This window comes from Ptychodera flava, chromosome 3 (assembly GCF_041260155.1).
Source record: "Ptychodera flava strain L36383 chromosome 3, AS_Pfla_20210202, whole genome shotgun sequence".
NCBI classification, from domain to species: domain Eukaryota; kingdom Metazoa; phylum Hemichordata; class Enteropneusta; family Ptychoderidae; genus Ptychodera; species Ptychodera flava.
The window spans coordinates 48,234,195-48,261,479 of NC_091930.1; the positions used below are offsets into that span (position 1 = coordinate 48,234,195).

General features: G+C 40.0%; 1 protein-coding gene across 2 annotated transcripts; it reads left to right on the forward strand.

The window, feature by feature from the left end:
- Nucleotides 1-686: 686 nt before the first annotated feature.
- Nucleotides 687-27,270, forward strand: LOC139130186 (uncharacterized). 2 transcript variants are annotated; one of them, XM_070695930.1, is made up of 16 exons: nt 687-1,217; nt 6,109-6,179; nt 6,740-6,798; nt 18,469-18,598; nt 18,843-18,917; nt 19,199-19,287; nt 19,650-19,723; nt 20,169-20,341; nt 20,829-20,896; nt 21,454-21,531; nt 22,121-22,181; nt 22,610-22,736; nt 23,140-23,603; nt 24,005-24,070; nt 24,871-24,933; nt 25,275-27,270. In XM_070695930.1, the coding sequence occupies exons 2-16, from the start codon at nt 6,165-6,167 to the stop codon at nt 25,362-25,364; spliced, it is 1,632 nt and encodes a 543-aa protein (XP_070552031.1). In that variant the 5' UTR covers nt 687-1,217; nt 6,109-6,164; the 3' UTR covers nt 25,365-27,270. The 2 variants fall into 2 exon arrangements, with proteins under 2 accessions (XP_070552031.1, XP_070552032.1); XM_070695931.1 differs by lacking the exon at nt 687-1,217 and adding an exon at nt 5,703-5,721.
- Nucleotides 27,271-27,285: the final 15 nt, after the last annotated feature.

Here is a 27,285-nt window from a genome sequence, read left to right on the forward strand (position 1 = left end):
ACACAGGTGTCATGAAAAGTGCATTTCATACAAACTATTACACAATGTATTCAATGTAAAAAATGATGGCCATGCACAACTTTCTTTTCACTGAATTTACAAGTACTCAGTCTTCCAGTTTTGGCACAAGAAACAATTGTGAACAAACAGCAGGTTCTCTGAAAAACAAAACAATCGCTCAACAACGGGGACTTTTTACCTTTCAGTCATTGTACTGTTACCCGATAGAATCTTCAATATGGAACGAGTGTAAAACTTGATATAAAATGTAAACATGAATATATTTTTGAAGCAAGTCAGAAGGGAGATACGTGAATGGTTTTCGAGTTTTTTAAGGGGGGTATTTAAAAAAGAGAGAATTTTTTGGATTCCCCCCTCCCTCCAGAGGTGTTTGTGAATGCAGCCTCACTTGTGTTTTCCTTCATACCAATCATGCGAAATGAACAGTAAGAAAAACAGGCGTCACGCTTTCGTGGTCCGTGGTTCCGTCATCCGTACAGAGCACTCTGTCGTCAAAGATCAGGCATAGCAAATTATGTGTTTGTTTACCGTGAATAGCCGACGGCTTGTCAGCAATAATAGTAACTCATTGGGTAATCGGCAAGCCCATGCACAAATACGCTCGGGGCGACGGGCAGGGTCACGTGACCGCCCAGCAATTACCTTCCATTCGTCTTGTTCCTTTTAACTCTTTTGTTTGTCATGCGTGTTTAGACTCATTGAAATACAGAACACACACTTCACACTCGCACAAAAGTCTCCGATACGACCGTTTCTGTTTGCTCTCCACCGGCGGTTTGCGCACGGTCGCTGACGAAACAACCTGCCAACCGCTCGCTGTCTGATTATTGTATTAGCGCTATCTGTTAGGAACTAGGCGCTTCCAGGCGGCGCCCGCACTCTATCGCATGCGTGATAGTCACCGCGCCTAGCAGCCCTTCGCCGACTCGGAGGTTGTAACGACGGTTACCCCGGGGATATATGACCGAGCGGCTTGTCAAACGGAACTGGTCGCTGCTACCTGAACTGTGGCAGTTACGGTGGCAACGGAGCGGGTCAACGCTTCGTGACCATAGTTAGGCCCAGTTGTGAGTTTAACCACCGTTTAGTAGTTATATTTCCTCCTGTTTCATAGTCTACATATGCCAACCGACAGCTTTGAAAGAAAACCTGGGCGTCTCGTGTGAAACAACGCTAAGGGATCTCCTTCAGAACAGGTGAGAATTACGTTTTGTTTTCGTTCTAACACTTTCCTTTCTTCGCCAGCTGGGAGGGTAATACAGAACCAACAGCGTAATTCTGTGAAGCTCTCTGTGGCCAACAAGTGATATTATGTAATTCTTGCAAAAGTTCCACAAAAGATGTGTCACTTGAAGCCAAGACCCCTCTTCACTGTAACAAAAAAAACCACAGCGTTTCCCACTAGCTAGTTTATAAGAAAATGAAAGGAAATATTGGGGTAGTTCTGCGCTACTCAAGAAAGGTGGAAATAAGATCTAGATGACAGATCTCCTCGTCGATGTATCAAAACAAACCTGACGCAGAGAGTTATAAATACATCAACAAGACGGACGGTACGTGCTATCAGTTTGTTGAACAAATCTTACAATGTAAACGCGCCCAGAAGAGAAGCTTGGAGAAATTTGGAATATTATTGAATATCTGTATTTTGAAAATTCATCGTGGTTAAATGCATGGAAGCACGCATGTCACTATTTTATGTGTAACGAAAGAGTGATGACAGTGGCGTAGTGTTGTCCCTACAAACGAAAGCGTTGCAACGTCGTGGCCAAATCAAATCACAAATGGTTGATCACGAACGCTGACTTTCTACGAGTCAGTGAACAACTTCAGCGTTTGGACCGTCCTTCAGTTAACAAGTGCCCGCTTCACTTTTTAACTCGCCCGTTAGGTTTTTGTATAACTTTCCGTCGAGGAGACAATGGCGACTGTGTGTAAATATCACGGTAAGCTGTGACCATCAGTGTAATACAGACCGCAGAGAGAGAGAGAGAGAGAGAGAGAGAGAGAGAGGAGAGAGAGAGAGAGAGAGAGAGAGAGAGAGAGAGAGAGAGAGAGAGAGAGAGCGTATCGTCAAATACATGTACCCTTTCCGTATGCCGTTAATTCGACATTGGTCCCACTTTCACACAGTCTCTAACGTCGTCTTACATGTAATCATGACCGGTAGTTCAACTCATTATCAGAATTAGCGGCAGTGACACACCGACTTCGGTTTGTTTTACGGTAATTGGCGCCGGCAGTGAAATCAATTAACAGAGTAAACAGCGCTAATTACTGAACTTGTCGATTCAAAATGTTTGCAGTTACCAGGGCAATAGCGCTTGCAACCATGGTGATAAAAACCGCAGTCGACGTGAGAGTGCAATAACTGTAGAAAAAGGGTAGAGACAAGAAGAATGTGTTTCCTACTTGCAATTATCTCATCTTAAAGGTGTTGTTCTTTACAAGGTTTGAAATTTCAGATATTTTCAGTATTTTTACAAGCGATTAGGAAAAAGCCGACTCCGTTAAATTTGTACACTTTCTTCAAGAATAATATTGTGACGCATACCGTAGATACAATGAACACATATTTTCCCGCGACCAATGGCATGCATCGGCCAACACGAGTTCACGGCCGATGGGCATGTTCGGCTTTTCTGCATGACATTCGGTCAAACTTTATGAGCGATGCTGTACACTGCCGTAGCAATGATATCAGATATACATCCGCGGTAAAAATACAAGTACACATCTACACGTCTTCCTCGAACGGAAAATGTACGCTTCCTTTCATTAACTTTCTAGATCAGTGGAAATTTACAAATTTCATAATTAGATCTTTCGATGTCAATGTCCGAATCTAAACATTTTAAGCCTTATCTGTCTTCGCCCTGTATTTATTTGCTTATTGGCTGAACACACGCACTCGACACGAGTTCACACACTTCCCCGTGCAGTATGATGAAAAGATAAGATGTTGATCAGCAAAAAGTTAAAGAGTTATAAGATTTAATCTTCCATGTGGCATAACAAATCTACCTTTTCAAATTAATGCCATCGCAAGATCAACCAAACGTTTCCGAATTCGGCGTGGTTAGCATTTTGTTGTTGTATGACGAGAAACACAATACATTGGTCTCGAATGCAGTCGAACAGTAAACGAGGAAGAGGTTCACTTCAACTGGAAAACGCCGCGTTTAGACACGACTGACCCGGCCAGCAACATGAGTAAACCCTGCACGGCGACGCTGACCAGGTTTCTGACACCGACAACGGGCAGTATTTTATTTTCGTCTTCGAAGTCAGACTTAGGCGCTCTACAACTGTCAAATTTGTTCTGAAGAACGCCCACTCATTGCGGATCGCGATTCTCACGCGACAGTATCATCATTGAGCGCTTTCCAACAGCCAATAAACCTGGCTGAAGTGTGTCCTTCGCAGTATAATAGGAAATGATATTGTAAACACAAGTCTCTTTACATGTTAATACAATACTATTCAAACATATTTTGAAAAATCAATTTCTTCAGGCAAGGCGAAAGCTACTTGCAACCGCCGGCTTCCCCTCCTACAACTAGAAAATTAATCATCCCATCTCTCTCTCTCTCTCTCTCTCTCTCTCTCTCTCTCCTCTCTCTCTCTCTCTCTCTCTCTCTCTCTCTCTCTCTCTCTCTCTCTCTCTCTCTCTCTCTCTCTCTCTCTCTCTCTCTCTCTCTCTCTCTCTCTCTCTCTCTCTCTCTCTCTCTCTCTCCCCACTCCGGGTAAACTCCATGCTTCCCTTGTTCCAAGTAACGTCTCCCCTTCGCCACATTCTTTTTAAGAATAAATATTATAAAATTTTCCGCCCGCTGATGTGAACTAATGTAGGCCCGCCCGACAGAAAATCGCTTGTGAACACCTTCTTAACGAACACTTATTTTTTAACTCCTGGTGCTGTGATAATTATATTATCGCCAAGGCCATGTTTGTCTTCTTCACTTCGCCAAGCGTTAACCTGCGTCATCTACCGTGTGAATCGAATATCTTGTCAGATGTAAATATGTGAATGATAATACGGTTCGCATATCATAATGGTTAAAGAAAGTATGCCTTGATGAGAAGCAGGCGTTTGCACAGTATGTGATGTTGCCATTTTCGCGGCCATATTTACCACACGACAAGCTTTCATCTCTCACTCGTGGTGGTCGTACGCGGCCCAACTTGTTTACGATGAAATCACACCGGCCCACATTCCAGTAAGAGTTGAACAACCATTGTCTGCCGACCATGTCAAGTTCCGGAAAATGTTTCGAAAAGGAGATGACGTCATTAGTCTACGTCCTGCGTAAAATGACCAATTGTAAGGTCTTTTGACCGGTAGCATGTAAATATTTTCGTCAGAAATGCTAGGTCAAAACCATAAGTCACGCGGTATCACCTTTTTCATGCATTTTCGATTGATTTTTTGTTTTGAGGGCAGATTGTTTCTAGTCCAAAATCATGTCCAAAATGTCTTGTGTTCAATCGATCGACGCTACATGTTTGTGTATTTTATATCCATAATTATTGTTGACAACTGAATTTTCAGTACGGACTCGAATTTGTTCGTCCAATTGCTGATATTGTAAGCAATGCATTGAGATTCAAAGGCTATACCAAGATGCATTTCGACGCTACGGTAATTTAGGGAATGCAAGGAGGGGGGAAATGTACTCGTTTTCTGGAACAAAAATAATGGAAAGATTATCAAAATTTACATCTTTTCATTTTCATGGCATGTCGCACTTGATTTCTACGAGAAATATGACACCTAAAGTCTCAAATTGACAAATACACTGGGGTTCCATTCCATGCCACAACTCGGTACTTTAGACAGACATTGTGCAGATCAGCTTTAGTATCACCACACATTTCAAAGTCACAGACTCATCGATTAGTTGCAGTAAACCAGCATGAGACAACTATGTCTTGACCGATATAGCTGAACAGTGATTACACTTTATCTAGAATGTAGCAGTTATAGTAACAATAATTACCACAACTGAAAGCTAGAAGATGTTTTCTCAGCTAAAACTGTCTTGCACTCAGAGTCGTGGCACAGGTTTGAAACCCGCTGTCGTTTTGATGTGCATAATTACTACAATTGATATCTGAAGCTTAATCGCACCTTCCACATTAAGAAATGAGTGAGGACAATTTTCGATGAAATAGATCTTGTTTTTAATTTCAAAACGGCCTTTCAGTTAACTGGTCTTCAAGGTTTACTATGTGTGTGTTCTTGTCTGTCGCCATGGGTGGCGCGGTACCATCATCATCATCATCACTCCATCATTAAATCTGTGGTTAGCTACCTTTGACCGACTACCTGGGATGCCATTCCGTCATTTCATAGAACAGCGCTGAGATCAGGTGTTTACTTGGTAAACCAATCCTTTTGAATTTCCGTCTCTCTGATTCAATGGTTTCGGTATAATCACGTGCTGATGTGTGTGTACATTTGGCGTCGATGACAAGACGGGCCGTCGCTCGGCGTATTTGCGTTTTGGATGTAGCGATTTCCGTCTGGTTCTTGCAAATTTGCCTTTCTGTCCTGGGCTTCTGCACATCTTCACGAAGGGTCGTTCACTCACCACTCTCTATAGTATCGCCGTGCTAGATTGCCTCGGAAACAGTCGAGGACCGTATAAACATCATTTTAGTAAGAGTCGCTGACACGAACAAGAACGACGAGTGACAGTAAGTGTGGTGCCAAGATAGCGACCTGTGAGATCATTTAACGTGATTGTGCTGCCATCGTCGCAAAACCACCTTCCTGTTTGCGACAACCAGTCGCTTTACGTTTGATCTCGTTCCTGTACACATGCACGCTGACGACACGGTGATAATTGGACGCGATGCCTATGCATCAAGCGTTCAGGATTCTTCCTTATTTTTGTTTCGGGAGAGAGCCGTGCCAGTTATTATTAATGCACAGGGGACATCGTGTGACCTCCAAAGCCGACTTACACAGGAAAATCAATCACCGATAATAATAATCATTAATCGAACTGAGGTCAGAGATGAGGCGTCAAGGAGATAAACACTATTTACAGTGGTGGCTATGTACAATTTCATGTTTTTCAGGTCTTCCATTTTGACAAATCCAAGTACTCCAGGGCTTGAAACTATCTGACACAACGATGGGACCTAAAGAGGTAAGTAGTTGACTGTTTTCAAATTCAACTTGGACGACTTCCTACCCAAGGCAATCGAAAATCGGCTGATGAAATTTCCATATTACCATCTTTCTCGCAGCATTTTTTAGACATAACGGACAACTCAACAGACGTCAATACCATCGTCAATTCTATCGGGACACTGTCATGATCTCTACTGATGTCGACACCTGTACACATATTTTGCCTTCGCGCCTTTAACTTGCCGCTCTCAATTTGTCCAGCGTACCTAACCATAAGCGACTGTGGACACGGCATATGCTTGTCCCATCAGTAAGTGATGACAAGTCAACGTGGTGCTAATTTATCGTGTTTTATTAAAGTCTACAGAATGTTTATGCAGTTCATCATTCTAGAGATCTCCTTGAGTAATTGAGATAGACAGACAGACAGATAGACAAACAGACAGACAGACAGACACAGACAAACCGACAGACACAGACAGAGAAGGGAGAAAGACACACTAATAACTGCTAATGCCATATCGGCTCGTGCACATCAGAGCACATTTTTTCACTCCACAATAACTCTACTTTCAGGCCAGGAAGCGTTTCATGAAGGCGGTGCGAGTCGTGCTGATGAATAACTCCATGAACAAGTAAGAAACCATAAATTTTTGGGTGCAAGCATACTCGATAGATTTCTATCAACTATTCTATTGATTGTATCACCTCCTCGTGTAAATCAAAGAAAGATGCTATGATGAGCGTGCAATTCTACAACAACCAAAGATTTTTATTCAAATAGACAGACAAGAGCAGATACCGTTGGCTACCAATTACCCGTGTTTATTAAAAAACCAAACGATCACAAACAGGCCAATCATTATTTTTACACTAATTCTCAAACCGCAGCAACGCGCGTATCCGACTGCTGGTTGTCGTTGGTAACCGATGTTGCGCGACATCGCGCTCTGTCATACGCAATAATGGGAATCATTCTGGTAAATTGCTCCACCTGGGCCAACAGATCCACGAGGCATAGGTATTCACATCATTTGTCGATGCTCCGAATTATGCCGATGCACGAGTGCGTGTTGGAATTCGTATTCATTATAAGTTGAAAGAATACCAACGGAGCATTGCTGTGCTAAATTATATGCCATCGTGCCGAGGGCTTGGACCGCACAAGATCACGGCGGCATTACGCGAATCTGCGGTAGGCAGAAGCCCGTGCATATGACATACGTTTGGAATGCATCGTCACGAACAGCAATGCCTTGTAGTTTTACTCTCAAACTCGCCTCTTTTATGTATATGTTATAGAAAATTTTTTTAATTTTGCACTTGTAGTTATGACGATCGCAAAAATAACACGCATGCGTTTTACGAATGTCTGCTGACATACGCAGAATGACACGCATTTTCGAGAACACATCATCACAGAGACTCCTGGAAAATCGTTGTGTACATCTAAAGACGTTAACAGCTTCGTATGTGTGTGTGTGTGTGTGTGTGTGTGAGAGAGAGAGAGAGAGAGAGAGAGAGAGAGAGAGAGAGAGAGAGAGAGAGAGAGAGAGAGAGAGAGAGAGAGAGAGAGAGAGAGAGAGAGAGAGAGAGAGAGAGACTTCTCAGGAATAGAAATAAATATCCGTACATATTCCCATAATCACGGAAAAGGGGGAGTTTTGCTTATCATCACGGTTTGAGAACAAGGAAATGTGCACTTTCACTTTTCCTCAAAAAGCTTGGCCAGATAAAGGATTAAAATACCTATGGAATACGCCACACTCACGAATAGTAGCATATCAAGTCTCCTAATTTCAGAGCTGATTTAATCTTGCAGATACGATGCATAAAAAAAATGAGATTGTTTTAAATGAAAAGTCATCCTAATGTACAGTTTGTTTCCAAAGTTTAACTTGTTTTCAGACTACATGGAGGAAAATTTGTAAAGAAAACACCCAATACTGATGTGTTTTACATGGAAAATCACTGCACCGGCATTGACGTCCTTCTGTATGTGTATTGTGCTTTCTACCTCTCCGACATTTTATACATGAGGCGATGGGTTTGATCTAATTTTCTCCGACAGTTCTCAAAAACGGCGTCTTTTTTGTTAGAAACTCCCGGAAAAGAGTGTCGCGGAATTTGAAGGAACAAGCTCGGCTACAAGCCAGGCATCCTTGGACTGTCACCGCTGGGAACAAGATTGAATGTTTTGTCCGGGCTCTTATTCGAATGATGTTAGCGTTGTTCAGCCATTCAGGCGTGAAGGCCACTCTATTGGCGCGTGTTTGTGGTCAAGCTTGGCCCGTGAAATGTCAATGGATATTGACGTCTTTTTAATTTAACATTATTGCTGGTGAGAAATTTAATTACTAGAGGGGCATTTAGACTGAAGAGTTTATTGCCAGCCATGATGGCAAATCTGGGCAATACCAATGTCGTGATCGCACACAACCTTAATATAAATAGGGTGTGTGAATTAAATGAACGTTATTATATTTGTGTGAAATCGCTGAAGGAAGTGTACAAATGTCAATTCTTATGTCGCCACATCTAGATAAATTCAAGCTTGCATCGGTAGCGTTGCGTCTATAATGAAATCTCGGTTTTGTGTTATTAAAGCTCAGGGACTACTTTATGCAGAGCCAATACAGTGAACGGTTAGGCAATTCTACATGTACGTCATCCAGTAATTGAGTCCCAGGTTGACAATTTTCACCCGGCTTAAGTTGTATCAAGCGTTGTTCAAACATATGACGATTCCTCAAAGACGCGTTTATCGAGTTGTTGTGACAAGAAAGAGACAAAAATAAGCCTTCTTTGTCGACGATGGAACGGCGACGTGATTAAATTTACCGCTGCGTGCATCCGTGGTAATACCGTGTCTTATGGCGGACAAGTAGCCGAGGATTATGCGAGATCATTTCAAAAATACAGAAGATGAATGGAAAAGTTTTACTTAGCATCGCCTCGGGGGAAGCAGCACATGCTTAATAGGTTTACAGAGTAGAATAGTCTAAGTCCCACGTTACATAGAGATACAATCGATCGTTGCTGGAGTACAATTCTTTTTTTAGTTAGCATTGTACGGTCTATTCATCACTCTACTTCACGCTGTGATAGCGACTTCGTGCTATGAGTTACACCCGACGAAATGTCCCGAACTTCCTCGGCAGTTGTTGTGGCTTTTTGCCGTGTGTTCAGTTGCCGGAGACTCTTACTATGGTAGGGTTGAGCCGGGCAAGGATAGAAATTTTGAATTCGCTCTGGGTTAGACCGTTTTATATTGACACCGGAGTCTCCTAAAAATCTCAATGCAAAGAATGTGTAGTTGCGTCGGAGTTGGATTTCGTTGCATGTTCGCCCCTCGGGGTCCTATGTTTCGACTCTCGCCTTTGCACTGCATCAGCTGCAAATGTAAAAAAAAGAAAAGAAAAAAAGAAAAAAAAAACACCAAAAAACAAAACAAAAAAACCGGAACAGCTAGAGACTCGTTAAACCGCGGACAACAATTATATACAATCCATCAGGGCAAGAATAGTCATGTCTTGCAAACTGTGTCAGAACATGTCTACGCGTTCGAGGCTATACGCGTGACTTGTTTATGGTCAAATGTTTTGTCAGTGATGCCAAACATTTATACCAGAGACAAGACAACATCTCTTCGATGGCGACACCGATAATACAATGTTTGTAGTACCTTGGAATGTACAGGTGTAAGCGATTTACATATGCCATGTGACGCCAACGACTCTTGATGACGACACGCCATCGTCATTCGAGCAGCAAAGAATTTAATTTAAAAAGTGATTTTTCCCCTTCACATTAAAACATTAAAATTCTGAGTATTAACCTTATCAATGTAATGCATCATGATATTGTGCAATGTTTTTTTTTGATAAATAGTTCAGACTGAAATTTGGTTGTCAACAAACACATTGCTCACTGCACATAGAGTGTGTTGCGTTTTCAAATTACAATGAGTAACAGAACAGCCAAGCAACTATTTCAAATTATCTGATTACAGGAAAATACGTGAAATGTTTCATATTACAAAGCTTTAAGTGTTTTCCTCTTTATGAATGATCACACAAGAATGAAAACAAACTCTCATATAAATGTCTTCGACTCAAACAAATGACAAACTTTACTGGTATAATTGTCTTTTCAAATGAAAACTAAAAATTTGACCGAAAATGGTCTCACAGATTCTAACACTCGAACACACGGCCACATACATCCCTTGCGGTGTCCTACATCCAATATGTCGCGTCTGAAATATGTTCCGTAGTGCGCAAGGCAAGCCTCAGAAACTGGTCTTTTAATTTTTTTGAACGACCATCGATTATGAAAAGTCAAGTGCCGTCCAGTTGTGTCAACCATGATCTTGAAACGTGTGCGTAGATCAAGTTCTTCATGCACCTGCCATCAAAGCCCGTAGATATACACCGTTCACGTCGTTGCAGCTTTATTTATCGACGCTGTCGTCTGCAAATATTAACTTGTTTATGTCAATAGTTCTACCAATTTGACAAATTTATATTATGCAATACGACATGGTTTACGATTCAGGGCCTCCATGAAGACAACCAGGGGTCAGAAAAACTGTGTTTGGCGATGCCCAGTTTCACATTTAATGCATGTATGACAATGCAATTTACTTTCTAAACGATAGTTAACACGTCACACTGTCATGGCGTATTGGCGCCAAAAATGTCCTTACCAGTGTCGTTTATTTTAGGGCGAAGTTCAGACTTTTGAACAAATACGGCTTTCGGAATTTTTGTTTTTCACGGACAAATAGCTTAGTCTGTATCTCGTGTTTCCAGATGCTTTCCGAAAGATTACTCTCATAAATAGTACTTTCATTTTGTACAAAGACTGAACATAGCGGTGTACTTTGAAATACCAGCTTTCTGGCTAAGAACGCGTATAGAATTTTCGTTGTACCTTGTGTGCTCGATGCATATTCCGGGCCGTCTGCTCGATTAAGCGAGCATGTCCAAAACATACCGTGTTGAAATAAGACCAGTCCCATAGTAGTTCGCAGCAATATTGTTTCGGTGGAATAGTGCGCCTTGGGGACAGTATTTTCGGACACTCAGGTATTCACAATACCCTTCTGGTCCACTGAGTGAGAGGGCTCATTTTGAATCCTGTCAAGAGAATGAATTATCACCGTCTTTTTGTCTCCAAAATCGAATTTTGTATCTTCCCCTTGGAGTAAATAGCGGCCATTTTGCAATTTAAATAATTATACATGAAGTTAATTTGTTTTTTCTAATTCCGAATTGTGCTTGTATGCAACCCTAGAGTTTAGTCTTCACTGTGATAGGAATTAGTTGTAAGCATCTATATTATCAACAATGTGTTAGCAAGTGTAAAAAAATTCACGGTTCGAGGCGTGAACTATCTTCCATAGTTTTTACCTGGCCGTCAACTTGTGCTACAAGAAAATTGTTTCTCTACGGCCCTGTGTCGGTGGTACCCCACGTCAAAATTACAGCATGAATATTATAACATGCAGCCGATGCACTGGTATGGCCTTGCGCGCTCCTAACCAGAGTGACATCAGGGTCCACTCGAAGAGCGCGCAGAGGGCAATGTAGTAGCGCGATATGCGCGCGGGTGCACTCGAGTGTGACACTAGTGCGCGCGGTCATGTGAATCTTGATGCAAATACTGCCTAAACTTCTGTTCTTTTGCATTTCTCTCTGTTAATCCCGTAAAGACAGTGGTCTTAGTAGTAAACGTAAGTAGATTTCAGAAGATCTAAATCGGGAAACATTTTGTAAGTTGAGTGTTCCTGGACTTTTCAAATGCAATTGAAAAGGACAGTTCAAAAGATAAAAAAAAAACTGAAAAAAGCTAACGGACAGTGACTACACTAACTCTCAATTAAAAGATCATCTAGCTTAAAAGCTCAGCTGTATGTAACTGTTGTCTAATGCGGAAAACGTGTAGAGACCCATCTCTTCCAGTGTTTGTAACCACAAAGCGTACGTAATCGTCGTCGCTCGACAAATTACAGACTAATCTTGGTGCTAGGAAAGACTGTTGGAATTCGCAAAAGCTCCAGTGTTCTTTGTTTTAAATCATGACCTATGATGTCCCGTAATCTTGTCAGCCGGATGAGACCTCTTTACCGTTACCTTGTCAATTAGTAGGGGATAAGCTGTCGATTCAATTAACGATATAACAGTCGACGGTACCTTAATGATCTGATTGACACTGCTTGATCTGTCGCAGTAATTATCGCGGCATCGAGCCACGACAACGGCTGATCAGCGATCAGAGAACAACAATCTTGATTCTTGACACTGAATAGTACAGAATTTTATTTGTCTCCACCACAGACAGTAGAAGAAACTGTGTATGTTTCCACCTAGCTCATTATTAGCATAAGTTTACTTGTCAGGTTGTGGAATATTAGTTTAAAGCACACAACAAACAACTTGACTACATGAAGTATGATGAAGTGGAGAGAGAGAGAGAGAGAGAGAGAGAGAGAGAAGAGAGAGAGAGAGAGAGAGAGAGAGAGAAGAGAGAGAGAGAGAGAGAGAGAGAGAGAGAGAGAGAGAGAGAGAGAGAGAGAGACTTTTAATCCTGTCTGTCTGTCTTTGCCTCTCCCTGTCTGTCTGTCTGTCTGTCTGTCTGTCTGTCTGTCTGTCTGGTCTGTCTCTCCTCTCTCTCTCTCTCTCTCTCTCTCTCTTCTCTCTTCTCTCTCTCTCTCTCTCTCTCTCTCTCTCTCTCTCTCTCTCATGTTGCTTTACCATTTCGTAATATCTCAACAATATGTTGTCGCTTCATTGTTTTCATTCTTTTACAGGCGAATAAAAACTCTGGCAAGTCTGTACACACCTTCATTAGTGATGTGTCCATTAGAAAGAGGCTCTCATTTCCTTCAAAGAATAAATATAATGACATGAAAATTAAGTGGAATGAAATTACATCGAAGGAGATTGATGAATACTAATAAGGGTCGTGACCCAGTGACGTTTACTGAAGCGTGACTGATGAAGAGACATTCTGACAATACACAGGGGATTAATTAGACAATGCTGAGGAGATTAGTATAGCGATGTTAGACAGTTTGTCTTCATTTTAATGTATGTGTTTCTACGCAATGATGGAAATGGATCGTGAGAGAACATCGCAACTCGACGTGTTCATGTGTTTTATTGGCTTCCAGATCAAGCATTGTTTGACCTGATGTGTTTGAATCGGCCTTGTATATCTAAATCTTGATATGAAATCTTTGAGGACGATAAGATTCCTTCACGCCAACTCATGACAACTTCGCAACAGTGCCAGCATACTTTCTGAGACAATGCTGATATCAAGCAAAGATACTCTTAGTGATGTACTCTCTCCTCCACCCACCCTCCCTGTAAGCCTGTGCATGTGTCTGTGTGTCTGTCCGTCTCTCTCAGCTAACATGTTCGTTGTTACTCTAGTTTGTTTCATTTTTCTTCGGCTATCTGCGGCTGTTGTAAACCCTCTCTCCCGTCCTCCATCGACGTGGAAGGGGGAAAAATGCTCAGAGCTGTACTGCACCATTGCAGCTAAACGTGAAAGCGTCTTCCAGCTAACCTAATGTCAAAACTAGAAGGGGAAGACCCTGTATACCGTCCATAAATAAACACGATGGTACTTTCGACCATAGACCATTAGGGTCTATGTTTCGACGCAGTGATGGTTGTGATGGTACTGATATCGCACTTGGTTTTAATGTCAATGGTTGACGTATGAATATTTCTATTCAATCAATTTTCCTTGGTAGATTGTTCATCAGTCATTTGCTCTGCAGTCTAGACAGCACAGCCCGTCTCAATAACACACAATTCGTAACTAGGTGACCGATTTAAATCATTTATCCTACTACCATGGCAACTATCACCAGCCTTCTTGTCTCCCCATCGAGTTTGGTACAAACACAAACAAAGTATGAGATTCGGTCTTTGTCAAAACTGTTTGTGTATGATTTGATGTTTGACTTAAACTTTGGACCGTTGATACAAAATTGATCGGCAGGCCGTCTTGTTAAAGCCCCACAACGCCATCACTCTACTGCAGACACTACGTCGCATACACAAAATTTTCACGTGTGTGGTCGTGACTGTCTTTACGTTTGATTTGAACAATAGTAGTTACTGACTTTCCAGTGAAAGTCAGCAGCGAGGCATGCCGTCCTATTTGACTGAAAAAAATACAAAGACAATTTATCTAATCGTAACTTCTCGACGTTCAGTCTATTTAGTTTCAATAGTACAATTCTTAGAGTTTTGACCATTTTCGAGTTTTTTTCACAGCTCGACCTGTAAGTTAATTGGCTAAAATCAAACCACACAGTGTCACTCTGGCCCGACGTTTAGATTCAATGGCACAGATTGTTAAACCGTTTTCTTCCATTCAATATATCTCTAAATGCCAATCAAATGTCATTCGTCTTGCCCGTTGACAGACCCGCCTCCCCTCTCCCTGGCAAATTTCATCTCATTTCTGAAGTTTAAAAAGTCTTTGTTTGGAGTCCTCAGCATGACACGACACCAAGATAATGTAAGGGATTAAAATTATCGACTGTATTGAAGGTCGTGATCTTCGCTGTGTCAAAAGTTGAAATTGTGACCATTGTATTCCCTGCTCTGCTGTCAAAAGTTGATTGTCAACTGATCGACTCCAATTGTCTTTTGAATGACGTCAGTCTCTGGGGTCTACAAAGCAAGTATGTTCTCTCAAATCCCCAAAGAGTGCTGTACGAAAACATCACCTCCCCCATCTTTCAACTGACCGTGCGCGGTCTGCGGGGATTTGTCGGCGATGACGTCACGCGGGATCACTTATGTGCGAAGTTCAGAGATGATGTCACCATATCCTGTCTTGGAAGAGCGATTATTGGTCAAGATTTTTTCACCAATGCAATGACTACCTCATATTATGTTAAGGGCCAGTAACACTGACTTTTGATAATATTTTCACCATTTTTACTTTGAATGTGAACCATAATTCCTTGTTCTTCTCCCCAAAGAATGTTGATATACACAGTATCCAGCTTGTCAACTCAGCCCCTATGATTGTAAACCGCATTGTTATTGTTGAAAACTGACTTCTGGTCCGGACTAGAATTATTAATAATGTTTTATTCAGTAATATAGGCCACCGGCCTTCCTTACAATTCTTGTAAAATAATACAGACAAACTTAGGGGCAGTTATACATTATTGCTCGTGGATAATAAGTTTTCTCTTCGGCTGAAACTATAAAAGATGAACTTAGATAAATTGATAATAGTACTAGGATGTTGTGAACTGGGAAGATTCACAAACTTTGTTTCTGTCGGTAAGTCATTACAGTAAGACGGAAGAAAACGTTTTCTTATGTCACTATACACTGGACAAGCTAAACAAAAATGAAACTCGCTTTCTATTTGATTGTCATTACACAACTGGCAAACTCTGGCTTCCCTTGGAATATTTTCAAATCGACCACTCTCAATACGCAAGTTATGATTCGACACTCGAAATTTACATAATGCTCTTCTAAATATCTCCACGTTAATAACACATAAATATTTCTCAAGCACAAGGTTATTTTTATAAAGGCGATATGAATCTAACTTGGAAGTATTGTGAAGGTTCGTGTTCCATTGTTGGAAGCCAATATCAAAAGATCTTTGCTTAAATGCAGATAAGAAAGATGATGCGTCACCTACGGCTTGCATATTCCATACAATACCAAAACATAAGTTAACAACAAATGCTTAACATTATAAGCCCAAAAACTGTATCCCTTCTCAGCCATTTCAAATTGGTAATTGTAACACATTTTAATATATGTGGCATTATCACTACAAATTAATTTGAGCCAGTATTTAACAATACGACCAAGCCTCATGACTCGTAGAGGCACTCTACCAAGTTCTCGCAAAGCAGCATAATTACATGTTCTAGTACCAACTTTTAAAATGAATTTACAAAATAGGCTGTGTACATTTTCCACATCAGGACCCTCGTGGAAGCCCCACACTTCGCAACCATACATAAGAATCGGTAAAATTTTACAATCAAATATTCTAAGTGCAATGTTAACATCTGAATTTTTAAAGAGACTAAGGTATTTTTAATTCTATACAACACACGGACTAGAATTCAAATGTAAACAATAACAATGCAATAACAATGCTGATAAGCTGAGTAGTAAGTGTTTTTTCTACATTCTTTTGGGAAGTAGAAAAAGATGTTGCTATTGATATATAAAATAAAAATAATAGAAAAAAATCATTGAAAGTTAGCATTACTGGCCCTTTAACACTTCCCTCTTTGACCAAATGTTGTGCTACCATCTCACATCGAGAGAAAGTTCCTATCACGGAATTCTATAGAGAGACGATCTGCTAAACGAGTGATTTCACGTTGTTTTAGTTCAGTTCAGTGCCCATGTTGCTACTGTCCTCACCCGTGTTCCTCGACCGGAGTGTTGTTTAATCAGTCTGCAGGTCTCTCCGATGGTACTTTTCGGACTCTGTCCAGTGGTGCAACATAAGGTCTTCTATCTTATAGGCAGATCAAAAAACAAAAAAAAACAAAACAAAAACAAAACAAAACAAAAACCGTCGTGACAGTCCGAAAGCCGCTCGGCCTTGGCACAAGCTGAGCCATAGCTAGATTGTCATCGGCGTCGAACACCCACACATTTCCTTGCGTGGACTCCCCACATTTCTCAGATAAATTACTATTTTTTCAAGACCCGTGACAGCCCCCTTAGACAAATATTGTCGAAACATGACTTTGTTTTGCGATACAGCGCATAAATGGCGTGCTATTTGCCGTCAACTGATCCGAAACCAAGTTAAATATTTTGCTGTCCAGCCGATCACGGGTGACTGCAAATATTTTATTCGTCTGGCGTTTTCTATAGAAGAGCCACTTCGATCAGTTGACGCTACCCGACGGCCCTTTCACTGGAATTATTCATATTGTTTGTAGACATTAACTCTAGACGTTTAGTTGCTGTGAGGTATGTCTGCGCATTTACACAAACCAGTTGAGCATGATGCTTTACAGAGCCAGGATTCAACATTTGTTTCGCTGTCTGTTAACACAATGATTCGGACTGCGATAACTTTGAAGAAAATCTTAAAGGAAAACAGAGCTCAAGTATAATACATTGCGAGTAAAGTTTGTTTTAAAAAACGTCAAAGTTGTACAGAGGACAGAACGAAAAACAAAATGCTGTGTACACAGTATGTTGACAAACCATTTGTCTTGGAAGAAACGGAACGAGGTGAAAGTGAAATTTTATCGGTGTTCTGATGTGCACATTTGCCGGTGGAGCGCATAACAATCGACGTCAAGTTTTTAGCGATCGTAAAAGATCGACAAAAAGTGAACGCCAATACATAAAGCATACTAGCGCAAATTTAGGGCTAATGCGCAGCCTCTCGGAAGATTGATTGGCTTGATCTCATTGTTCTTACTGAAGTATTTCCAAGCGGCCAATCCGGTTGAGAGTGGGCATGGTTACAGACCCTTTAAGTTGATGTAAAATGTAACAATCGACCAATCAGATACAATTCAACTTACCGAGCTGCTATATATTGCGAGGTTGTTATTAACCTGCCGTGTTTTAGAAGTCGTTATATTCTCTGAGTTTAAAAAAATAAATTATAAAAATAACTTAAACTGTCGACACTTCTGTCATAAATGAACTGCATGGCGTTCGAACGGTGTAAGTGGCAAGATTAAAAATGCACAGTTTTTGACTGTGTGATATCTAATCTGCTATAATGCACTATACTGCCTCGAAGGGTTTGATCTGGGCCTTAGTGCAGAGTGATGAAACATTTCAGATGAAGAAAAAGTACAGGAAAATAATAGCTCTGAGAAAAATGTAAAGGTCAGATCAGTAATATATTAATTAAAAGTACCATTACTTAATTGATAATTATGTCAAAGGATGATAAGAAAACAGTCTTTCTATTATTTGGCTTAATGGACTGTCGACAATGATTTTCCCGTGGTATGTATTCCCTGCACGCCGGAAATCAGGGAATCTGTGAAAAGGAAAGTGAGGGTTCAAAGGGGTTATAACGATAAAAGAGTTTACACATTGTGAAGCAAGAAAATAAGATAGTTCGGTCACATGGCTTTTTCGACTTGTTCGTACGCAAACTTAGAACCGGTCTCGTGTGTCATATTGAGCCCTTCAAGTTTTCAATACGTCGTTGAGGGCGTTACGCACTGAACTCATCGTGGTTGGAGAGTGGAAAGCATGTCTATTGACACAAATCTTTCGATGCTTTCGTCTTTTTCACTCTTGCAGGGCGGCCGCGGAAGTCGAGGAGGAAGACTCGCTCTTGTCGTTTTCAGCCTTTGCGGAGAAAATGTCACGTGGATCTGGAGTCGTTGAAGATTTGACTTTTGATAAAAAATACTACAGGGCACAGAAAGAGGTAACAACCGTGACAGTCAGTGATCAGCGGAATTTGTCAATCATCTTGACGGTCACAAATAGATGGAAATGTACATAAAATTTAAAGCATTGTTTATAGAAACCTTTTAGTCATGATAGTTATGTACGGCATTTCATAGTTTTGAAGATATGAATAGATTTTCCAAATGCGTAGCACTTAAATTCAAACTTACGTTCGTGGTGACAACTATTAATTATAAAATGTCTTACAATGTTTTGTACAGCTACGTCTCAGCCAGGAAGTAAAAAATATATTGACGGAAGAAGTTCAAGATCGGACGCCAGAACAATTGAAAAAGGTATGTGCGGTGGAGAGAGAGAGAGAGAGAGAGAGAGAGAGAGAGAGAGAGAGAGAGAGAGAGAGAGAGAGAGAGAGAGAGAGAGATCTTAACGAATTGTAATACACACTTTTAATGACTTATAAAGTTTAGACATTGCCAATGAATTAAACATAGAAAAGGAAGAATAATTATTTTAAAACGAGAATCTCGATCTTAGACAAAAAAATTTTGATGGTGCCGATGCAGAATCGTGTTCAAAAAGATTATCAAGTATTTAATACATTTTCTATTAATTGCAGTCCCTTTACGGTTTGCAGTCACTGGATTCGTTCTGTGAATATCCACTTCACATGCAAGACAAACTCTGCCGGGTTGCCTTCTTTCACAGGTAGGTTTAAAGGAGTTTACAAAGTATTTTTGTCTGACTTCAAACGTTCATACAGCGCCACATGTGGTAGAGGTCAAGAGGTCATCCCACAGATAGGCTGAAAGAGAAATAACACACCACCTGTAACGATTTGTTTATGCTACGGTGTGTGTAAAGCGGCAAATACAGATATTGTCGAAGAAAGCTGTGTCGTTGAAGACTGAATGATGTTACTTTTCAAATTATGGGCAGTATGAGACGAATGGCTATGTGTTGACAGACTAAGTGATTCTCTTAAGACACAAAATATTCTTTGAGACATTTGATTAATCGGTAATCACTCAATATTTACTTACATGTTTACTGTTTTTGTTTTTTAACAGTGTCCCGCCGAAACGTGTGATAATTCGACAAGGTCACAACGCTGAAATGTTCTATATCATGATATCTGGTCGAGGTAGGTGGCAATCTGAAAGGGGCTTCACCAACGTGTGCTGAATTTATTTCCTAATATGAAAAACCATGTTAAATTACCTCTTTGTTCATACGTTCAATTTCGTCTGATGTGTTATTTTAAAGTGATAGAGGATAGAAACTGACACACTGTAGCTTTTGTCTTTGAAAGTCATTTGTTTGAAGTGAAACATACTTTTGATATAATAAAAGCCAACCTGTTGAACGTAACGAAAATTTTTCCCGGTGTTGTCAAAAATAAAAATCCCACATTTTACGTTGTGCCGCTGTTATTACTGCCACTGAAGTTCATTCGCCGAGAGGAACTGACAAAGTGCAGAATTTCTGAAAAGGAAAGCATAGTCCATAGCCGTTGGAGGCGCTATTCAATCTAGTTATCAGGGTTCCCAAATTTAACAAGTGCGATCTCTGCATTCTTGTTTTCGCAGCCATCGTTACGATAATGGAGACAGATCCCGTCACCAAGGAAACCGCAGCCAGGACGGTCAATATACTGAGACGCGGAGCATGTTTTGGTGAGTTAGCTCTCATCCATCACTCCAAGAGAACGGCGACTGTCACCAGCGACACATTCTGTGAACTCATATCAATTGGACGAGAAGTGAGTTTCTTTATTGTTTTATGGTTTGATTTTACTGACGTGATAAACTCATCATGGCTTTCGCTATGAGCCTTTGATGACGTCACTTATTGAAGCCACGTTCAATTATTCTTGTTGTAGATGTGAGGTTGTTGTCGATTTCATCTTAATCTTCTTTTGCTACGGGAAGTTGATACTTCTAGTTAAGACAATTGTCAAATTAATGCTTCACAGAAAAGAAGAGAATCATGGACTTAAAGTAACTTTTTTTGACCTGATACTGATGGAGGGACACAATAATTGTTTGGCGCGTAGACATTTCTGAAATATATCAGTCAAGAATTAAAAACCGTCACGGTCGGTCTTCACGTTGAGAGAAAAACAAACAAAAGAGAACAAAACAACAACAAAACATTTTAAGTTGTAATTTATCAGTGATTACTACTTGTGAACTCACATATCGTGTGAAAACGTCCTTCTTATCAGTTCAATGTCAATGTATTTTCAGGACTTTCACGATATTTTCATGAGAGTCACGGAACCTGGAAAAGATCCACCTCACATTGAATACCTCAGGTGAGATATCGCTATGTTATGGGCCTGAATCTACACAAACATGTAATCGTGTTCCATCACTGGGGCGCCCTCTTTAGTGTTTTATGATTTACATAATTTCATGCAAAGTTTTCATATCATTCGGAAAGCCAAAACCAGTAGTTTCTTCACAGAAAAATCATGCGGTCACTCGAAATAAGGTTAATTAAAACGAGGTACAGTAATTCGCGGCCGCTCAATAAAGTGTTAATAATAAAAAAAATAATAAAACGAGTAACGTGCGCTTTTCTCCGATGAATAGAAGTATTTTATTAAAACTTATCGATTTTACATTTTGCCCCTTTATATAGTAAAAATAAACTAACAAACAATTGATAACTCCAAATGAAACATGGTGTGAACGGCCAAACGTTGTCGTGTTCTCCAAAAATTAAAAATCGTGCCAAATGAATAATATCAATAAACCAAACAGCCATGCTATCAATAAACCCTTTCTTTCGGTGGAATGTTTCAGCGACGGGACTTATTATCGCCTTGGTCTCATCATTAGACATTTGCATAATTTTTCTCCCACACAGAACGCTGCCATTGGTGAAAAATTGGCCTGTGGATCTTCTTTTCGAAGAAACTGAAATGTGTCTGTTCCACTACTACAAGTAAGGGCTTTGTTAGTCTTTGTCAACTTTAACCTGATGGTTTTTATGAACCATCTCGAAGAATTATGTTTACGATGATGGATATATGTGACTCAAGATAAATTGTGATGGATTCACTTGAATAAGAAGCCTTAGATAGCAGACGTTGCTATTTTGTGTTGCTCTTTTGTGAAGTGTGTGTCGACGTCATCCGATAGGCGAATTTGATCTAGATATCCTACCACCGATAATTTGTTGTCAGTACTATGCTAGGTCGACACTAATGATGATCCAATATTCCAACAACTGTATACACAAAATTCGTCCACTGCAGCGCGCCTTCCTCTGTAGGATGCATACTGCTTAGAACGCTCTTCGGTTTCCACTTTGTGAAGACACGGCATTGACATTCGGACGTGAAAATACTTCAACAATTCTAAGATATTTAAAGTTTGAGCAACTTTCAAGTATTGCGTCGTAAATCCCTGTTCAGCGAGTACATACAAAACTAATTGCGAATACGATTTGAAAAAATACAAGGAACTGTATGTGTTTATTAATTAAATAATTTACTTATTTATTTATTTATTTTCTGTTCTCTATCACACAGGCGAGGTACCGTTATATGCAAAGACAGCAATGATTCAGAGTGGATTTACATCGTCAAATCAGTAAGTGGCTACACTAAACTTTCAAATATCTTTGGATGTGCTCAATCAATCAATCATTCAATCAATCAATCAGTCAGTCTTTGGAGTCAGCAAACCGAATCAAAGAACATTTAATGCACCGAAGATAACTTTTGGAAAATATACGGTGTCGATCGGTGGTTGATATTTTTTGAAATGTTAAAATTCATCCATAAGCGAAACCCTACAAGCTGACATGTTTACAACCAGCGTGAAAAGTCATGCAAGCATATTGACATGCAAGTAAACAAAACGAACAAAAACATTTGAGAGATATAGAATATTGAAAGTAATGTAAGGCCGTCAGTAAATTGACCGAAATAGCAAGACAAAATCGACACAAGTGTCGAGAGAAGACAAATCTTAGAACATAACAAACTTACACCATCGTTTTATGTTTTCTTGGTCAGGGCACTTGCCAAGTCATTAAACAATTAGAAGACGTTCAGCCCTTACCGGATGTCTTTCTACGGCGACGAAGAAGAAACAAAACAACGGAAGATGGCGACAATTACGCAAGAAACGGCACAAACATACGTATGTGTTTTTATCTATCATACAGTGAAGACAACAGGCCTGACTTTAATACCACGATCGCAGCGTAACATAGTGTAAAATGTTTCCCTTGCCGGCTGCTTTGAGAGCGTACTTCTGTATTAATGATGCTATCAACCCGTCTTTGTGAATATATATATATATATATATATATATATATATATATATATATATATATATAGTCTATTATCTGCTGACTATTGATCTGTCTTTGTTTATATCTATACAGGTTTCCATAAGCTTGAATGTTTACATCTATATGTTTACATCTGTATGTATAATTGAAATTTAAGCATTAACAAAAATCAAGTATTCAGACACACGTACTGTATAATGCATCAGTCATAATGGTTTCTCTCGAATCCTGTCTTCCTTACACACACAGGACCCAAGGTTGACAATGGCCGACGACGAACGAAGTCGACACCGGCATCAATCGACAATCTCCACCTCCCAGACATTTTCAACCCGAACGCAAGCATGAGGTCGGTAAGGTCAGAATCAACAAGTGGCCTTAACGCCAGGTCAGAGGTCACGAGGTCATCCGGGACCGTCAAAAAACCTAGAAGGTCGATATTAATGACAGAGTATCTGAGGAAGGAAAACACGATGCTATCGAGGGAAGGCAGGACGAGGAGGCCATCGGATACCAGATCTGTGACGGAGTATCTTCGGAGGGAGAACACGATGTTTCCCGATGTTAGCCGACGCAGGATCCCTTCAGACACCAGATCAGTGTCGGATTATCTCCGGAAGGAAAATACCTCCTTATCCGACGTTAGCCGACTATCAGTCTCCGACTTGACGGACATACATTCCATTTCAACAAATATGAAGACAATGAGATCAGTAAGTAACAACATCACATCAGTGAATCAATCAATCTATCGATCAATCAATCAATCAATCAATCAATCAATCAATCAATATCGTAGAGTCTGTGATTATCACATATACTTATTGCAGCAGCTATCGAGTCATACAGAGTACATATTAGTTAATGGCTTTTCAGCGTTTAAATTTATTCATGACATAACAAACTTACACAAAATAAGTTTGCCTCTACCTGAGAAGTCACGTGTCATCATGGCTGTAACTAATTACAACAGACACCAACAACCACGAAATATCTGTATATATATATATATATATATATATATATATATATATATATATATATATATATATATATATTATATTATGTTATCACGTCTCATTGACTACATCGCTTTTCATAATTTTTTATCCAGCGGAGTGATACATCGCGGAAGGATGTTTTCGTTCAACTTGAAATTCTACACAGCGGTCAAGTATTTGTGAGTATTTAATACAATAGTGACATTCACCTTCGATCAAAAGCAAACACTTGGCGAACACAATGAGAGCATAAACGTACGTGTATATTGGAATTCATCTCAGTCTATGTCTAAGTGAAAGTGCACGTAAAAATAACGCTTTCATTCGTCCACGTGCCATTCACCTGGACCCTTATAAAACAAATAATTATACGGACGTATAACCATCAATATACACACCGTAAGTAAGTAACCAACTAGACCATAACATTTATTCAATCGTTCAATCTCTCCTGGTAGACATGTTATTGTGTAACTGACAGACACACTCAGCTTATTACAATTGTCTGACCTATCCGCCATATATGCTAACATCTGAACGATGTATCTTGCCCATTCATCATTCCAGTATACCAGGAATCTAGTACGTAATACCAGCAAAAGATAAGACTCATATGTACCTGGCCGCACCCTAGGTTCAAGATTTTAAGTATACAAGGTGATGATTTTAGGAAGGTAGATAAAAAAAAGCAAAACAGAACCTAAACATGCATAACGACTGTGACCATGCATTGAGAACCAACAAACATTTAATTTGTAATATGTAAAACAAACCAAAGAAAACGAAACGAAACAAAGTCAAACAAAACAAAGTCAAAACAGAGCAAACTAAATACAGCACCAAACGATCAATAGCACCATTCTTTGGCATAAAATGCAGGAATTACAGTGGTTGTGAAGGCTGCGTCACAGTTGCCAGGACTGTTTTGATTTTTTGCCATATCCACCAATCACAATAGTTTTGCTGTGGTCTATTGCAGGGATTGACTAATATGTGCTATGATACCGGACTGATAGATTCCCAACAGCCGTCTGTGAGTCTGGTAAGTTTTTGCGTAATTTCATGACGAAAAGACAGCCCGACGGAGGGATGTTAGTAAACAAATGTACACATTTTAAATAAAAGTAACACTAAGCCCGGATCTTATTGTTTAAAAGTTTCTATGGTATTATTCGGAAACTGCTCTGAAACAAGAATTCTATGTTATGTCTCGAGGAACCAATCTGTTTTTTAGAAGTAAACTTAAGCGGTCGTTGGTATATCTATGGTACTTTTGTTGAAATCGATTTTCGTTTACTTAAGTGGCGCCTCCCTTCAATACTTAGAGAAAGAAATTCTGATAATATTTGGTCACATGACAAGGCTTCTTTGGGTTTGTTTCAGGTGAGCCGGGGAGCTGAGTGCTTGATGCTCAACAGAAGTTCTTTTTTGACAACCTCAGCGAAGCACAGCGGGTCAACCTCAAGTCTATAGTCCGTCCATACCCGCTGCAGGAGACTTTGCAGGAACGCTTACAAGACCTCGTCAACTGGCAGCTATACAAACAGCACACATTGAACAAAATCGTCACGGAACATTTGAAAATTATGACGTAACACTTTCTGGACATCCGGGTACTATAAAGAGCCGATTCCGTCGCTAGTCTGTACTAATATTCCACATTTACAATGGATGCCGTTAATGATGATCGATTTTTCTACAACTGCACTATGTCTGTATCTGTCTACTTGTATGTCTCTCGTTCTGTCTTTAGCTATGTCTGTTTGTCTCCTTTTCGGTTCGTTCGTGCATTTACCCTGTTTGTTTCTCTTCTTTTCGGTAACAACGGCGACAATGATGGTATCAGCAGCTAACACAATATTCTTTATTACCTCGAAAAAATACTATTCACAGATTTATCAACCCAAAGCTCCATAAACTTTGGAAGAGAGAACATACACCTCAATAGTTCAGCCTACAAGTCGGAGTACACTACCATCACCCTTTCACTAACGATATGCACAATCGGCTGACAGCATCAGTAGGCCTATACCTTCACAAAGTATAAATATATATCATCAAAGGAAACTGTAAACGAAAGTTTCATTTTCGTTTGCATGGCCCAGAACGAAATCAACAGTACCATGACATGCTTCAAGTCGTACTCCTATCGCATGTCCTAACGACAAAACAATATTTGAGACAATTATTTCAATGGTGGAATCAGTACAGTTTTCTCCTGAGTGGTTTTCTAATAATAACGTGAGCAGTTGATATGAAAGTATAGCCGACAGGACCAATGTCTTATTTGGTTTATTTATGACCATGGCATATATTCTGTGGCGCAAATTTTCAAGTTTATTCAATCATATCGTGACGTGACGTTGCTTGATCCTTTTCAGTGACACTATTGACTAACTAGACGATCAAAACTTTTTACAAAATGTCAAACGAGACCAATATCTGAAGTGGTTTCCTAAAGCTTCTGATTGGTTAATTCGGCCTACACGAGGTTAACGTGTGACCAAAGTCCTGATAACTTCAACACTATCTACATCGCGGTTTATGCCGTGTCCTTACTCGTGTCAAGAAAAGCGACATTTATTTTTCGAAATCATGTCAAGTTCTGTGTCTAACAAGTGACAGTGACGTCATGCTATGTATTTGACATGATATTGTCTTTATTTAAAGCTGACATATTAAAGTGTGGCAAAACTGGCCGTTTGGAGTAGTTCAAGGATCGAATTCTGTAAAAATATCTAAGCTAGCTACGGTCTTATATCATTGCAAATTTGACCGTAAAAATGTCGGTGAGATTACGAAGATGATTTACACATGCTGCATGGATTTTGAAGGTTTTAGCATCCAGAGGCTGTTGGTAATATCATCAGGTTTAGTCTGGACTATCATCAGGTGTCATTTACGGCTGAAATTTTGCAAGGTGGCTCTCTTTCGTTGAAATGATACTCCTGTTGATTGATTGAACAGCGACTCGCATGCTGCCATTATTGCTTCATGTATACTCTGCTCATGCGGCAGACACCAGGGGGCCCAATCTCCGGCGGCGTGCTACGGCTGAACCGCCTTACTTCTGGGAGTAAAGTGCCCTCTACCACGACATAGTAGTGACGTCGACCGTGACGACAAGTTGAGAATATACAACTCGTTAGGAATGATATTGTCGCGATCGTCGACTATTAAACGGACGACTTTCAGAAATTTTCTAACTTTAAACAGAGATGCGAATGTCGATAATAACGATATGTCAGGGAAAAATGAAGTTAGTTACTTTTAAGCTTAACTTTGTATACTTTTCAAACCTCATTTCGATTGTACATGTCAACGTTATATTCTGTATTTTATAGTCTTCTACGAGAAATAAATATATCAATTGCTCTTATTTCTTGTCCCAGGG